Source organism: Puntigrus tetrazona, unplaced genomic scaffold (genome assembly GCF_018831695.1).
Source record: "Puntigrus tetrazona isolate hp1 unplaced genomic scaffold, ASM1883169v1 S000000846, whole genome shotgun sequence".
NCBI classification, from domain to species: domain Eukaryota; kingdom Metazoa; phylum Chordata; class Actinopteri; order Cypriniformes; family Cyprinidae; genus Puntigrus; species Puntigrus tetrazona.
Genome location: NW_025048446.1, coordinates 230,001 through 245,000, shown reverse-complemented (window position 1 = coordinate 245,000; position 15,000 = coordinate 230,001). Strand labels below are relative to the sequence as shown.

Sequence of the window (15,000 nt, the reverse complement as noted above, 5' to 3'; positions counted from 1 at the left end):
ACTGTATATGCTGTACTATTATCTACCTATCTATAGCTTCATATCTCGGATACAGCTGAACTTACTTGAACACAATGATGTGCAATCACGTGTTCTTATAATAACTTAGCAAAAAGATAAGAGATGCTAGTAAACAAATAAACTGTCCGTCGCTGTTCAACTTTGTCTTTCTGTCAGTTTGTCTTACCCACAGTGGACTTGCACGCCTCGCAGAAGGTGTCGTCCGTGAATCTCTCCATCAGGCTCGTCTTTCCCACTCCACGGGAGCCGATGATGATCACCTGCAGCTTGTAATCAGCGGCTCTCGGCGGCATCTTCCTGCGGCGCTGCGACGCTCCCACGGCGGGCGAGCCACCGCCGGCCCTCCGCTGGACACCGAACCCCGACTCCATCCGCCTCTAACGGCCGGTCCGCGTCTGCCACACGGCCAGTCCGCTTCAAACACGCCCGCACATCACGGAGGGGAACTTTACTAAACTTTAAAGCGGCTTTTCCGAAGAGTTTGTCAAAGTTTTCAGTCGCCTCAGTCAGTCAGTTGTTGTCCTGCTCTGGGAATACGAGAGCGGCCGTGACGTCACCGCCGCTTCCGGTTCCGACGCGTTCCAAAGGAAGAGCGGAGCGAGATTCCTTTTAAAATAAACACACTTGGAAGATTATCCATTACAAATATTATATATATCTCGGATATCAAAAATAATAAATAAATCGCAGACATTTGTCACTTTTTCCAACAGTTTTTTTAATATAAAACATACAAAAATACTTAATTCTATGCCTGATGTCATAAAATTTTGGTTCAAACTATTTTACTTGATATGTTTTCATTATGGCACCTTCATAATGGCACTTTCTCCATTTTCTGGCAGTCATTTATTAATACATTTTATGAATAAAATGTATTAGTACAAATTAAATATTGCACACACACACACACACACACACACATATATATATATATATATATATATATATATATATATATATATATATATATATATATATATATAAATAAAATATATGTGTGTGTGTAATGTAAATAAACTATTTTCCCTTTATACAAGTGTAAAAAACATTAAATTGTCTACATACTCTCTCTGTATATTCATTCTGTTAATATTATACATAAATACATGAATAACAGATGAATACAAAAATACAAATATTTATAAAAACATGTTTAAATTTGACCAATATCTGTATTTACCTGAATACATTCAGTAAATAGCAAATGAATAAAAACAAACAAGCTGTACTAATATATAAACAATACAATAAAATACATATAAACACATTAAAACGTGCTATCCATATTCTACATAACCATAAAAATGTTATATTCGTTAATAAACAAATATGGTCATATACTTCACACACATCATAATATAATTTTAATATAATATAATATAATATGAATCGCAGATGTTAAATGGTGCATTGCAGCATCCCACTCGGGCTCCCGTAGAAAAACACCGTGACGTAGATGAGCTGTTGAAGAAAATCAGGATAATCTACGTAACAGTCCATCCTCATCCTCATCCTCCCTCTCCCTCCCGAGCAGCGCGTCGGTCCGAGTCCTCTTCATCCGCGAAACCGAGAGCCATGGCCGCGCAGAAGATCAACGAGGCGCACGAGCACATCGCCAAAGCCGAGAAATGGTGAGATGCGACGAATATTGTCGTCCAGAACGGAGCTCGCGCGTTCCACGCACAACCGCCGCGCTTACCATCGGCCTGCCGTCGCAGGCTATTTAGAATTTATCCCTTGCAAACGTGCCCTGATGCTGAATGATGAACGCGCGTTCGTTATAACGTTGCGCGGAGAGGCTGGTTGCGTAATCGCGCGTGCGGCGGTAGAGGTTACCTTGGCGACAGCTGCGGCGGTCCTGATGTGGACGTTCCACCGACGATGCGGGCCGTGCCTGAAATCCAGAGCATGTTCATGTGCCCATCCGGCGTTAGAGAGCGGGGCAGGTTGTCACAGGCTCAACATCTCAGTACATTTTGAGCACGTTTCAAACACCTAGTGCGCATTACCGTGATACGTTTTTGTACTAGGCTGTGTTAAATTGTGGAGAAGCGTACTTATCAGTAAAAGTGTCTACTCAAAGCAATGTACATATACACATACCAATTAAATGCATTATAGTTTACATTTATATTAAATGCATGTTTAAGCGTGCTGTAGGTAGGACTTAAGTACTGTAAAATACAGAGAAGCATTTATATGGCAAGTATATTTCTGTTTAAAGTGTTGTGTATTTAATTACACATCTGTAGTGATGAAGTTGCAGTTTTATAAACTTAAAATCTATTTACTTTAAACATAATATTGAATAACACACTACAGTTCAAATGATTTTACATGGGTTTAGTATGTTATTCTACACGTCAAAATAAATGCACATTATGTACAATAATTAAATAATTAAAAAATATATTTTAAAATAAAACTTTGACATTATTGTCCATTTAATCGGTCAGCCAAAATGCCCTTTTAAAAGTGTGCTTAAATATTTAAACACTTTTTTTTTTATCATTAAATATAGTGTGCACAGTACTTTTGAAATTCGAAGCACGCTTTGAGCGCGCATTCAATGCATCTAAGCACATACTAGTATGCTAGTATGTAATATTTGTTTTACTTCGTGCAGCTTGAAGACAAGCATGACCAAGTGGAAACCTGATTATGATGGAGCCGCTTCAGAGATGGCGAAAGCAGGTGACGTAAACCTTCAGCACTCATGTTATTGACGGAGGTCAGTGTGCAGTGAAGCAGGACGGTAACATGTGTCTGTTGGTGTTGTATCAGCTGTGGCTTTCAAAAACGCCAAACAGTTTGAGCAAGCCAAGGACGCGTACCTGAAGGAGGCCGAGTACCACACAGACAACAAAGCGTATCCTTCTCTGCAGACCAAACTAATTAATGCCTTATAACAGAGATTTACCGTATTTGAGTTAAAAACGGTATTGTTACCGTATTTTTTCTTTTTGCTAAAATGTCCATTTTTAACGTCAATTCTTGTAAATATTGGGTAAAATTCATAGAGATAATGTGCCGTACCTGTCAAAAGTTTGGGGTCAGCAAGACTGATTGATTTATTGGAAATAAATTATTACTAGATAAATAAATTAGATAAATTACTTTTATTATTACATTTAACAAAAGCTGCACTAATGACAATTATACATTTCTTTTTCAAATTAATGCTTTTCTTTTGAACTTTATACTCTTTGAAGAATCATGAAAAAAAAAAAATAAAAATAAAATAAAATAAAATAAAATATATATATATCACCTTTTGCATAAAAATGAAACGTCACAGTGGTTTTCAACATAATAATCAGAAATGTTCATCGATTTGTGAAGGATCGTGTGACACTGAAGACTGGGGTTATGATGCTGAAAATTCAAATTTAAATTGCAATTTTCAATACATTACAGTGGAAACGGTTATTTTAAATAAATAATATTCCACAATAATGACTGTATTTGTGGTCTTTTTTCGCATATTAAAAAATCCTGCCGACCCCAAACTTTTGAACAGTATAGTATTTGATTGCGTTCAGTTTTATTCTCTCATTCAATATTCATATTTCCTCAACTAAAACCCAACAGGCTCTTCCATGCGGCAAAGTAAGTGACCATTAGCATTTCAAACAGCTATTCGGCTACTCACGAACTGTACATTTACTAAACTAATCCGCAGTTGAGAAATTTCCGTATATCTTTAACTGTGCTGTGTAAGCCACGATAAAACACGCTTGTCTTGTTCTCAGAGCGTATGAACAGGCCGGCATGATGCTGAAGGTGAGTCGGTCGTGTGAGTGATCGTTACGGACGGCCTGTAGGTTTGAGACGTGTGTTGAGTGGCTCTTCTACGCCTGCAGGACATGAAGAAGATGCCTGAGGCCATTCAGCTGATCGAGAAGGCCAGCATCATGTACGTGGAGAACGGGACGTCTGGAACCGCTGGGATGGCTTTGGACAGAGCTGGGAAGTGAGTTAACCGATCTAAACCCTTCCCGAGTGGTCGCTTGTGCGGTTTCTAACTGTAATAAGGTTGCCGGTGTTGACTAGTGCCGTCCACTTCTTCAGACTCATCGAGCCGATTGATCTGGAGAAAGCCGTGGACTTGTATCAGAAGGCCGCTTCTGTGTTTGAGGTGAGCGAATGCAAACGTGATTAACGGATAAGTTCTGGAAACGGCCGTCGGGGTGAAATAATCTGGTGTGCCTGTTCCAGAATGAAGATCGTCTCAGGCAGGCCGCAGAGCTTCTGGGAAAAGCCTCCAGGCTTCTGGTGAGACTGCGCAGGTGCGTCTTAAAGCATTAAACTGCCCATGTCGTGATGATCTAACACGATATAATGTTCAAAAACACACACTGTATGCAAACGCTCCTGTCCCTTTAAAGCCTGGCTAAGTCTTCTCTGATTGGCCTCCGTTTTCGATTGGTCTGAAGCTTAGAGAGCTTGTTGGAAAATAACGCTCTTTACCATAGTTGGGTGGGCGGGGCAAAGCAGCAGTAGGCGGGCATTATGCAAATACGCACGATTTTCTGCCGTAGAGATTTTGTACTTGTTTCCCGTTCTCAGGCTGGACGAGGCCGCTGTATCCCTTCAGAAAGAGAAGAACATGTACAAAGAAATTGAGAACTACCCCACCTGCTTTAAGGTGCGCATGCTGGATCTTACCTCATGTAGTTTCCCGAAAACAAACACGTTCGTTTAAACGGATGTTTGCCGTTGCAGAAAACCATCGCTCAAGTGCTGGTTCATCTCCACAGAGGTGACTTTGTGGCGGCGGACAAGTGTGTGAGAGAAAGCTACAGGTAGGAACGAGTAACGTGGTCCTCCAGAGGAAAGGGGTGATCTCCCATCAGCGTCTAATGCTGCGCTCTCTTCAGTCTCCCAGGGTTCAGTGGGAGCGAGGACTGCGTTTCCATGGAGACGTTACTGGCGGCGTACGACGAGCAGGACGAGGACGGGGTGTCACGCGTCTGTAACTCACCTTTACTGAAGTACATGGACAACGACGTGAGTGACAGACCAAAACATCATTACACTCACTAAAGAAGTCAGAATATAAAAAAAAAAAAATTATATTAAATTGGTAAATATTTTCTACTTTAGGGTAGGTAAAACGTACCCTTTTTTTATGGGTAAAACCGTTACAAATGTTTTGTATTTTAATACAGTGTATTAAATGTAATTCATTCCAATGATAAAACGTTTATAGAAAAACAGCAGTTATTTGAAATCATAAGTAATGCCATAAATGTCAATTTCGAAAAATGTTTAATGGTTTATTGCTGCTCAAAAATACCAATTTTTCAAAAACAAAAACATTTCTTTCAATTTTTAGGTCTTAAAAATATAATACTTTTTCTATAAAATTTTACCAAAAAAATATTGATCATATAAAAATAAATAATACTTTGATTATTTATATTTATTTTTTTAGTTGTTTTTTTTGTTTTAACTTTTATTCTTTATTTAGTGCTTTAACCTTGCACAAAAATACCTTTGCAACTAATTTGTTTTAATATACCTTTTTTTTTTTTTTTAAGTATTGGAAATAGTGCTGTCAAACAATGAATCGCATCCAAAATAAGTTTCTTTTTACATTTGTGTGCATACTGTGTATATAAATTCAAACACATGCACTATATATTTCAAAAATATTTCTATTTATAAATGTACATATTCATAGTCTCATATTTTATATGTAAATATATTTAATATATAAACAACGTTTTTCTTAAATATATACATGCGTTTGTATTTATAATAAATCTACACGCATTTATCATGTAAACGAAAACTTATTTTGGATGTGATTTAATCATCTGACAGCAAGGGTTTCAGTTTTAATGACGAAAGACTTTGTTGGAAACATATTTATCAAGCAAGCATGATATGTTATGTTTAATATATGTAATACATGTTATGTTTTCTGCAGTACGCCAAGCTGGCGATCTCTCTGAAGGTTCCCGGCGGAGGCGGCGGGAAGAAGAAGAAACCTCCTGCAGCTCCTCAAGGTGGCAGCGCCGGGCCGCCGCCGGCCGAGGAAGACGATGATTACGAGGGAGGTTTGTGTTAACTGAGACGGGCCCGACTCCTCCGTGCGTGTGTGTGTGTGTGTGTGTGTGTGAAGGAGCCTTTCAGTGTTTCCTCCCTTTGTGCAGTGGAGTCATTCCTGAGGAATTTTCCTGTTTGTCCCGCCTCTAGGAGCGTTTACTCCTCCTCAGACACACAGAAAACCCTACACACACATATTTAACGCCGAAGAGGTTTGTTTCTTTGCTACGAGCTGCACCGAATGCGATAGAGCGCTGAAGCGAGGATGTGTTTTTGTAGTTTATTTGACGTTTTCCATCTGATTTTAGATTGTTGTTAAAAAAAATATTGTTCATCGTGATAATCGTAACTTTTTTTTCAAGCCTATATACAGTTGACAGAAGTAAAAAAAGCTTAAATAAGCAGTAAATGAACTACACTGTGGTCACATCGGCATCACCACCAAGAAGCTTTAACTCTTTTATTTTTCTCTTGAAAACATTTTCTCTGAAAGTTTGAGATTGGATGCTTTTCAAGAGCGTGATTATAAACAAAAAAGCAGTGCCAGCGACTAATAAGTAGATGAGTTAAACCCTTTGGCAAAGAGGTGGTTGACTAAAACCTAAAATCACTTCATTCCTTGAAAAAAAAAAATAATAAAATAAAATAAATTAAGATTTTAAATGAAATAAAATGTAAAAAAAATTACTTTGCTAGTTGGCAATGCAAGATTTTTCATTTTTATTTAGTTGAATTTAATGTACTAAAATTATTTTAGATTAAAACCTGAGAAACTTTATTAGAGTGAAAGCAGAAAATAGGACAGAACTAATATTGACAAAACTATATATATACCAGTGTTGAGGAAAATTACTTAAAAAAGTGGTGCATTACAATATTGTGTTCTTAAGTAATTCATAGCGTGATTTTTGTGTTACTTTGTCACCTAGGCTGAACTAAAAATATCTTGCGTTAAACCTCAAACCTTATTTCAGTCATTTAACAAAAATCAGGAAGATGAAATGATTATGACCCACAGAAATGCTCATTTCCAAAAATCTGTCCTCCTTTCAGCACGCCAGTGATTTCAGTGTTTTCAGTCAAGTTACTAACATTCGTCTTCCATTGGTCAATCAGATAGTCCCGCCCCAAAACTCACACCATTGGTTGAGCCTGTAAATTATAAGCGCTGGGCATTTTTGATGTGTGTGTGTGTGTGTGTGTGTGTGTGTGAGAGAGAAATCATATTACTGGATAAATTCCGTTTGTAAATGTCTTTTAATTTGAAAAGGAAATGTGTAGTTGTGTACAGAATGTATTTATTTTTCTTTGTGAACAGTCTGTGATGTCCAAGTGATGTTAAATCAGTTATGAAATTTGTAAAATACTACAATATTATGTACAGTAAAGTGTTGTTGAAATATAAATGTGTGTGTGGAGTGAGGCGTCATGCGGCGTTTCCAAATACACAACCTGACAGACATAAAGATGCAAAAATGACCTAATAAAAATCACAATCTATACACTGTCTGTCTGCTGCTGAACGTGTTTTCTTATCAACTATGAGAGAATTAGTTACACATTTTCTACAAATAGAAACTAGCACCATTTTGCACTCGTGTTACAGAGAAGCTACGAAACATTTGACTTAAAATAAACGTCAACACTTTAGTCGAGCGACCAATTTTTACTATTATTAACTAGTTGCTTCTTAGCATGCATATTATTAACATATTGACTGTTTATTAATACTCAAAGCATGATCATTGTCTACATCCTTAATATTGAAATCATAAAAAGCAAATATTATTGAGTTTATTGAGGCACAGTCATAGTTAATGATTTGATCATAAAGTGTGGCCATAAGGGGTTAACATAAAGAACTGATCTATATAGACACATAAAACAAACCAAGATTATTATTAATAATAGTAAAAGTATTAATGATAGAGTAATTGTAAAATACATTTATAAAGTCATAATGCAATTAAACGAAAATACACAAATAAAAACATCTTTTATATGAATTTATATGGAGGTTAAACCGCTTTTTAAGACCGCATTTGATTAAAAATTCGGTGAAAAATATTGTGGAATATTACAATTTAAAAGAAGTGTTTTCTGTTGTGGTATATTGTAAAATATAATTTATTCCTGCGATCAAAGCTGTATTTTCGGCATCATTAATCTAGTCTTCAGTGTCACACGATCCTTCAGAAATCATTCTAACACGCTGACCTGATCAAGAACCATTTATCATTATTATCAACATTAAAAATAGCCGTGCCGCTTCGTATTTTTGTAGAAACTGTGGTAACACTTTCTTTAACGAACAACATTTTTGAAACCGTAGTGAAAATCACGTACAATAAACACCGCCGAATACAGGAACATAAAAGTAAACAAAAATTACACGGCGTGCTTTAATTGTGTGCTTTATTTGAAGTCAGTAATCTCCCATTTCCCGTTTCATCCAGCTACAGTTTTTTTGACGTCGCTGGAAAAGTCCGGCACACACAGAAAGTAATGAAAGCGTTTCATGTCAAACATTATTTTTCATTCATGCTACATTGTCTTTAATGCATAGTTCAGAGATGGACTCAAATCGATATTGAATGTTCTCCTCAAGCATCAGCACAACACGATCCGTCGGCGTGGAGCTCACACTGAAATATATGCGTATTCATATATTCATACATATATATATATATATATATATATATATATATATACACACACACATACATACACGATCCCATTATACATCTACAGCCTAGCGGAGACTCCAGCGGTTCATAGAAAGCTCCTTCCTGAGTATGGCTGCCAAAGGTGTAGGATAAAAATGGATTTCATGTCCTTCACGGTCCATCCGCCTGTCGTATTGCTCAAATAAATATAAGTACGTAGTACAAATGTGAGTCAGATTCTTCCTCATGTACAAACAACTTTCTGACGAGCACAACAGTCCTGGCGAAGCATCTTTAATAACTCTACATCCCTCACGCCTTCGAGGACGCCGTCCCCTTTCACCACACGTCAAGCTAAAATGTTCCTTCTGTTCGCGTTGCACGACGAACGAAGCGCAACGCTTTCGTTGCATTGCGAGAATGGGTTCGCAAACGATGTTTCATGAATTCTGCGCAGTGTTCAATACATTTCTCTGTAAATCACTGATAAAATAATAAGAAACGCATTCAAATTCGTTTCAAACCAATTCAGAATTCACTTTCTATGTAAATAATTCTTCAAAGATTTAGCTCTATGAAAGAAAAATACATATAAATGCATTCAAAATCGGTTTCGAACAAATTTCTGCGTGAATCATTTAGAGAACGATTTGGATTCATGAAAAACAAATTTGCACAGAAACAATGACAATTCATTCTGAATAAATTTCTTTGTAATATAATAATGTGTAAAGTCATGTTGATTTACACAGACATTCGTTTGAAATGTTTCTAATGTGTTTTGTGTAAATCATGCATGAAATCATTTGGATTTATGAAAAATGTATACAGAAATGCATCATAAATCATTCGAATTTACCAAAGAAACATTCAAAATTCATTTTTGAAAATATTTCAGTGTAAATAACTCTTAAAATCATCTGGATTCATGAAGAAATAAGCACTGAGATGCATTTAAAATTAGTTCTGAACAAATTTGTGTCAATCATTCATAAAATAATTTATTATTTACGAAGAAATTTATTCAAAATTCGTTCTCAATGAAAACTGTGCAAATCGAGAATTACAAACAGAAACATTCAAAATTCACTCTAAATAAATAAGAATTAAAATGATTTGGATTTATAATGCACATGGAAACATATACAAAAATTTTTCTGAAATTTTTGGAGAAATTATTCAGAAATAATATGAAGAAATGGATTCAGAAATGCATTTTCTGCACTGACTCCATGTAAACCATTCATAAAATCATTTGAATTTACAAATAAATATACACAGTAACTAAACTCCTTCTGAACTCATTTCTATTTAAACCATTCAGAAAACCATTTGGATATATGAAGAAATGTACACAGAACGCATCCACGAATGAGGCTCCTAAATAAAGATAATAAAAAACAACTGATAAATCGTTCCTCATAATGTGAAAACAATCTCCCATTAGTTATGAAAAGTCACTATACTGTACTTCAAGCCTTATAAAACATTAAATATCCTTCCGAACCTGTATTTATAAATTACAGATGATCTCCTTAAAGTCCCCAAGGAGTGAAGCTGTTACCGTTCCTCTTCACACTTTTGTCGTACATGAGAAAAAAGGTTGATATCCCGTCGTAGTGAAATGATCCGAATGTATTCCTGAGAAGGGTGATGGATAATGACGCGTCTAGTTGATTGTACAAATGAAATAAGGCAAATAGAGATTGTCACGTAATTCACAGCGCCACCTACAGGGCTTTCGGAGTTCAGAGAGACGTTAAAAATCAAGCCCAAAGTCTGAAGTAGGTCGAGTATTTCTCGTCTACGTCCATCACGTCGCATGCACTCCCGAAAGTGAGAGTCGTGTCAAAGTGGCGCATGCCTGGAAGCCCTAAAGTTCACTTATCAAAGCCCTTAAAGACACTAGCAAGTGCACGTCCACTGGATGAAAACTACCATGAAGAACGACGCTTCTCCGGTTCAATCCAACCGTGGCGCAATTCCCACTATTTGTGCTTCTCTTGGTTAGTTTGGAGTTCCCCTGAAGGTCAGCGTCCTCGTCCTCACTCACTCTTCTCTCTGGTCCACTTGATCATGGTTTCTGGACTGCGGTAGAGGAAGATGAGTTTGGCGTACAGGTCTTCCTCCAGGTCCAGTTCTCCCGTCTCTCGGACCAGGAAGATGTCGGTGCACAGCTTGAGGATCCGGTCCACGTTGGGCAGCTCTTCGAACATGATGGTGTGCGAGATCCCGCTGAAGAACTCGCGCACGAACTTCCCGATAACCAGAACCACTGACATGTACAGACCCATGATCCTGTGCACACGTTCAACTCAGCATTAGCAATTAATTACGTTTGAATTAAAGTGCCTATATTATGGAGTTTTGGCACTGTGCGTAAAGAGTTGTCTCTCAGAAGAAAGAATCATTGAAACGAGTCGTTTTTAAAACGAATCCCAAGCCGTTTCACGTTGACGTCAAAGCGAAACATTAGCATATTGCTCGCCCACGTGTTGGTCTACATGAAAATGCTAATTCACGCTTTGCCGCTTTTTTTAACCGTTAAAATAGCGCCGCGCTCACAAACACTGGTTGATCAGGCGTTACAGGCATGATGGGAAGAAAATGAGACCAACCGACCAATCACCACAGATTAGTGTCACGCAAAGGAGGGGTTTGTAAAAGTAAGGTAAAAATAACTGCATACGATAACTTTAAATTCCTTGCAAACTGATAAAATGACGTTCATTTGGATGCATATCATCAAATATCAATGGAAGCAATTTATATGACGCAAGGATGACTTTCTTGCTGTCAACTCTTTTGAGATTTGCTCACAAATTTGAGATTTTAAAGGGATAGTTCACCCTAAACTGAAAATTCGGTCATTATTTATTCACCCTCCACTTCTTCCAAACCTGTTAGAGCTTCCTCCTTCTGCTGAACATTTTGAAGAACGTTGGAGGCCAAACAGTTGACGTTAGCCACTGATTTCCATTAATCAGCCTTTTTTTAAATTATTTTTCGTATTTGGAAAAGAAGAAAACTCACATAGTGGAGGGTGAGCCTCGATGACTGGATTCTCATTTTTGAGTGAACTCAGAATTCCGAGATTTAAATTTGGAATTGGGACGGAATTTGGAATTTGGAATTCGGGAAAACGTCCATTTTAACATTTAATAATAAATACAGTAAAACAGCGACATTACGAAATATTACAATTTAACATAACGTTTTCAGCATCGTTACTCTAGTCTCAACTGGTTTGGCCTTAGGACCAATTTTCCCGTGATCATCAAGCTGCCATACGTATTTAATTTCCTTCACAAAAACGTATATTGTTATGAATATGATTAATACTGAATTTTAAGGTAAGGCTATTGAATAGCAGTCACAAACAATTTTTTTGTTAAGTTGGTTTGAGCCACCACAGTCATAAACATAGTAAAAAATGGCACAATAACATGGTCTTTTTGGGTTATGAAAACAACGGTTGCCATGGTGAATATGCTCTCTTAATTAAACGCTTCAGTGAAACGATATACATTGACGTCACTTACCCATAACCAGCCAGAAAGCCCAGACTGGGTGGACTGACTTGGTCGCTGATGATGTAGAGCTCCAGACCAGATTCGTTTGCGTTCCTGGCTATGCCCATGGACAAGGGTCCTGGTTCTGTCTGGTTGACGATCCACCACTCCTGGACGCCCTCTGAGCTATTTCTGCTGGACTTATGTAAGGACAGCGTGATGCTCATGTATTCTTTACCTTAGGGAGCGCACACAAGAGCGGAGAAAGTCGGGCATGTTGAGAGCTTTACAAATGCATAGAAATGTACCGAACGGTGGAGAGCTGGTGGGTTACCGGAGTAAAGCTGCTCAATGGGCTTGGCGTTGGAGTCGCTCGGTGCTCTGATGTATCTTGGAAAAATGTTTTTGATGATCCTTAATAAAAAAAACAATAATTCAGGCAAATGTCTTTCAGTAGGTAAAAAAAGAAAAGAAATAATATGTCTGCGTTTGAAGCTTAAACTCACACTTTCTCGCTATTTCCATTCAGTAGTTGCGATAGCGTACTTCTCGTAGGTCCGTCCAAGTCTATGTAATGTTTCCCTATTGCAGTTTCGGCTTTGGCACCTAGACTGAGGTTCCTAATGGACAAAAGCAGCAAAAGCAATTCAGTTAATTCATTAGTGAAAATCCAAATGTATTCTTTCTCGAGCCAAATGAATTACTGGCTAAAGAATGATCTTTTAGAGAAACAGCTATGCAAACATATCATGTTTTCTATATATCTACAAAGATGTCATGTTATTTTTTGGTTTTAGAAAAGTCAAAAACATATATACAGCACCATTAAAATACCAAAGAATTATATACCGTATTAACAGCATATAATTGCTGTTAACTAATTATCATCTTATATTTATATTATATTCTGTGATCTGGGTTTCAGGTAAAAAACATTACTGTTCTACTGAAGACGACCTAACCTTTGGCTGGACTGAGGGTGAGATAAACAGCTAATTTAAATATTGTAAATATTTTATCAAATGTCTGAACAGCATTTTATGTTTTATTTTATGTTTATTAAGCCTGTATAAGCTGGTGCGATGCTGAACTCTACAGTACCTCTGTATGGACCAGGTGAAGGTGAGAGGAAACTTCTCGTTTTTGTTACTGAGCATTGTAATGAGGTTGGCCTTGCTCGGGGGGCTGATGGTCCAGAGCGAGTTGGAACTTCCTTTTAGTTCGGCTATTGTCAAATCCTCAGAAACATAAGACTCCAGGAACTGCTGGGCACTCTGCAGGAGACACAAGCGTCTTTAGCTCTACTTAAAAACAATACTGAATGCACAGTTTAAAAATGAAGATACAGGTTTTTAATTTGATTTGTGTTTTATATATATATATATATATATATATATATATATATATATATATATATATATATATATATATATATATATAGTTTTATTTATTATTTAATATTAAATTATTTAATTTTTAATGATTTAATATTACATTTTTAATTATTATTTATTATTATTATTTTGCTGTCACAGTATAGGACACAGTCCAAATTTTTTATTTGTCAACTACCCATATACAAACTATTTCAAAAGCAGTATTTTTTCATAAATAAATGCTAATTATTTTACAAGAGATTGTATGGTGAATAGATTGCAGGTGAAAATTTGTTAAATTGGCAGGCAAATAATTCCAGATCTAATCTTTTCGCAATTTAATTTCTTATTTTTTTTATTTCGATTATGCAATAGAATGTGAAAATAGAACTCTATTGGTCATTACTAATCAGATAATCCGATATTATTTCCATATATCGGAAAAAGTACAAAGGAGCCATTCTGATTTGAACAAACACTTAGTCTCTTACTGCATCGTTTGCATATTTGTCAGAAAACTTCTTAAACTCTGCAGAAGACACGTTTTTTACGTAGTTCTGCTGGGCGCTCATCGTGAAGATCGGCTGAAAACAATAAAACAAACAAGAACAGAAAAACAGAGTTGATCATCAAATGGTAGGTCACTCTCAAATTAATATGCATTTTTAAATGCATTGAATTATCGACTACTTCTTTGAATGATGACAAAAGTTTTGTCAGAATATACAGTACAACGCATCTTGGTTTATACTGAAAGCAGAAGCTGGCAGACATCTGAAACAGTGACGCGCACCTGAAGTCCTCCCAGCGTGAGTGTGACGGACACGTCCAGTGGAGTGTTGACCACTCCTGCCACAGATTTGACCAGAGACATGAAGAGCAGCGGGAACCAAACGATGCAGATCAGGAGCATCACGATCATGCCGCCCATTCCATACTTCACAACCTTCTTCTTCTTCTGCCCACGTGGCTGAGGGTAACGCTGCCACACACACACATGCTTAGGATGCTGCCTCGGGAGGAAGCTGCTTATATAGATAGTCTTATTCGTCACTCTCTTACCTTCTCAGACTCCCTCCAGCATTTGAGGATGAAGATGTGAGCGTAGATGTCTTCCACACAGATCCAGCTAGACAAGCTGAGGGTCGTGTCCGTCCAAACCCAGTCCATCACCGCCCGCAACTCTGTCAGGAACGGGATCAGGCGGAACCTGGGACACGCAGCGCACACTAAGCATGTGGATTCGTTGTGTATGCAGAATAACTGGCTAGCTTTAGCGGTTACTTATGCTAGTAACTCTCTAATAATGCTAGAATCATGGTGTAACATGCTAAGCATGCTAGAAACATGCTATTAGCATGCTAACCA

General features: G+C 37.3%; 3 protein-coding genes across 6 annotated transcripts in view; 1 reads left to right on the top strand and 2 right to left on the bottom strand.

Moving 5' to 3' along the window:
* rab12 (RAB12, member RAS oncogene family) overlaps window positions 1-592 on the bottom strand; it is a 7,484-nt gene extending 6,892 nt beyond the window's left edge. The window contains exon 1 of the mRNA XM_043233542.1: window positions 188-592. Within this exon, the coding sequence (XP_043089477.1) occupies window positions 188-392 (205 nt within the window). The 5' untranslated portion in view covers window positions 393-592. The remainder of the gene's footprint in view (window positions 1-187) is intronic.
* Window positions 593-1,449: 857 nt separating this feature from the next.
* napgb (N-ethylmaleimide-sensitive factor attachment protein, gamma b) lies at window positions 1,450-7,587 on the top strand. Its single transcript, XM_043233541.1, has 12 exons — window positions 1,450-1,655; window positions 2,651-2,718; window positions 2,809-2,893; window positions 3,616-3,633; window positions 3,777-3,807; window positions 3,888-3,997; window positions 4,096-4,162; window positions 4,243-4,313; window positions 4,594-4,672; window positions 4,750-4,829; window positions 4,905-5,034; window positions 5,960-7,587. The coding sequence occupies exons 1-12, from the start codon at window positions 1,600-1,602 to the stop codon at window positions 6,098-6,100; spliced, it is 936 nt and encodes a 311-aa protein (XP_043089476.1). The 5' UTR covers window positions 1,450-1,599; the 3' UTR covers window positions 6,101-7,587.
* An 889-nt stretch (window positions 7,588-8,476) lies between these two features.
* Window positions 8,477-15,000, bottom strand: part of LOC122335699 (piezo-type mechanosensitive ion channel component 2) — a 78,322-nt gene continuing 71,798 nt past the window's right edge. For all 4 annotated transcript variants that reach the window (XM_043233548.1, XM_043233550.1, XM_043233549.1 and 1 more), the window contains 8 exons: window positions 14,695-14,842; window positions 14,426-14,614; window positions 14,124-14,216; window positions 13,358-13,530; window positions 12,763-12,876; window positions 12,591-12,670; window positions 12,287-12,494; window positions 8,477-11,042 (listed from right to left, as the gene is read on the bottom strand). In XM_043233548.1, coding sequence (XP_043089483.1) covers window positions 10,790-11,042; window positions 12,287-12,494; window positions 12,591-12,670; window positions 12,763-12,876; window positions 13,358-13,530; window positions 14,124-14,216; window positions 14,426-14,614; window positions 14,695-14,842 — 1,258 coding nt within the window. In that variant the 3' untranslated portion in view covers window positions 8,477-10,789. The remainder of the gene's footprint in view (window positions 11,043-12,286; window positions 12,495-12,590; window positions 12,671-12,762; window positions 12,877-13,357; window positions 13,531-14,123; window positions 14,217-14,425; window positions 14,615-14,694; window positions 14,843-15,000) is intronic.

Bases quoted from the DNA above. Each gene is read 5' to 3' on its own strand.
- napgb (XM_043233541.1), top strand. From the start codon at position 1,600: ATGGCCGCGCAGAAGATCAACGAGGCGCACGAGCACATCGCCAAAGCC. The intron at 3,808-3,887 runs GTGAGTCGGTCG...CTACGCCTGCAG, and splicing joins AGGCCGGCATGATGCTGAAG to GACATGAAGAAGATGCCTGA. The intron at 4,830-4,904 runs GTAGGAACGAGT...CGCTCTCTTCAG, and splicing joins TGTGTGAGAGAAAGCTACAG to TCTCCCAGGGTTCAGTGGGA.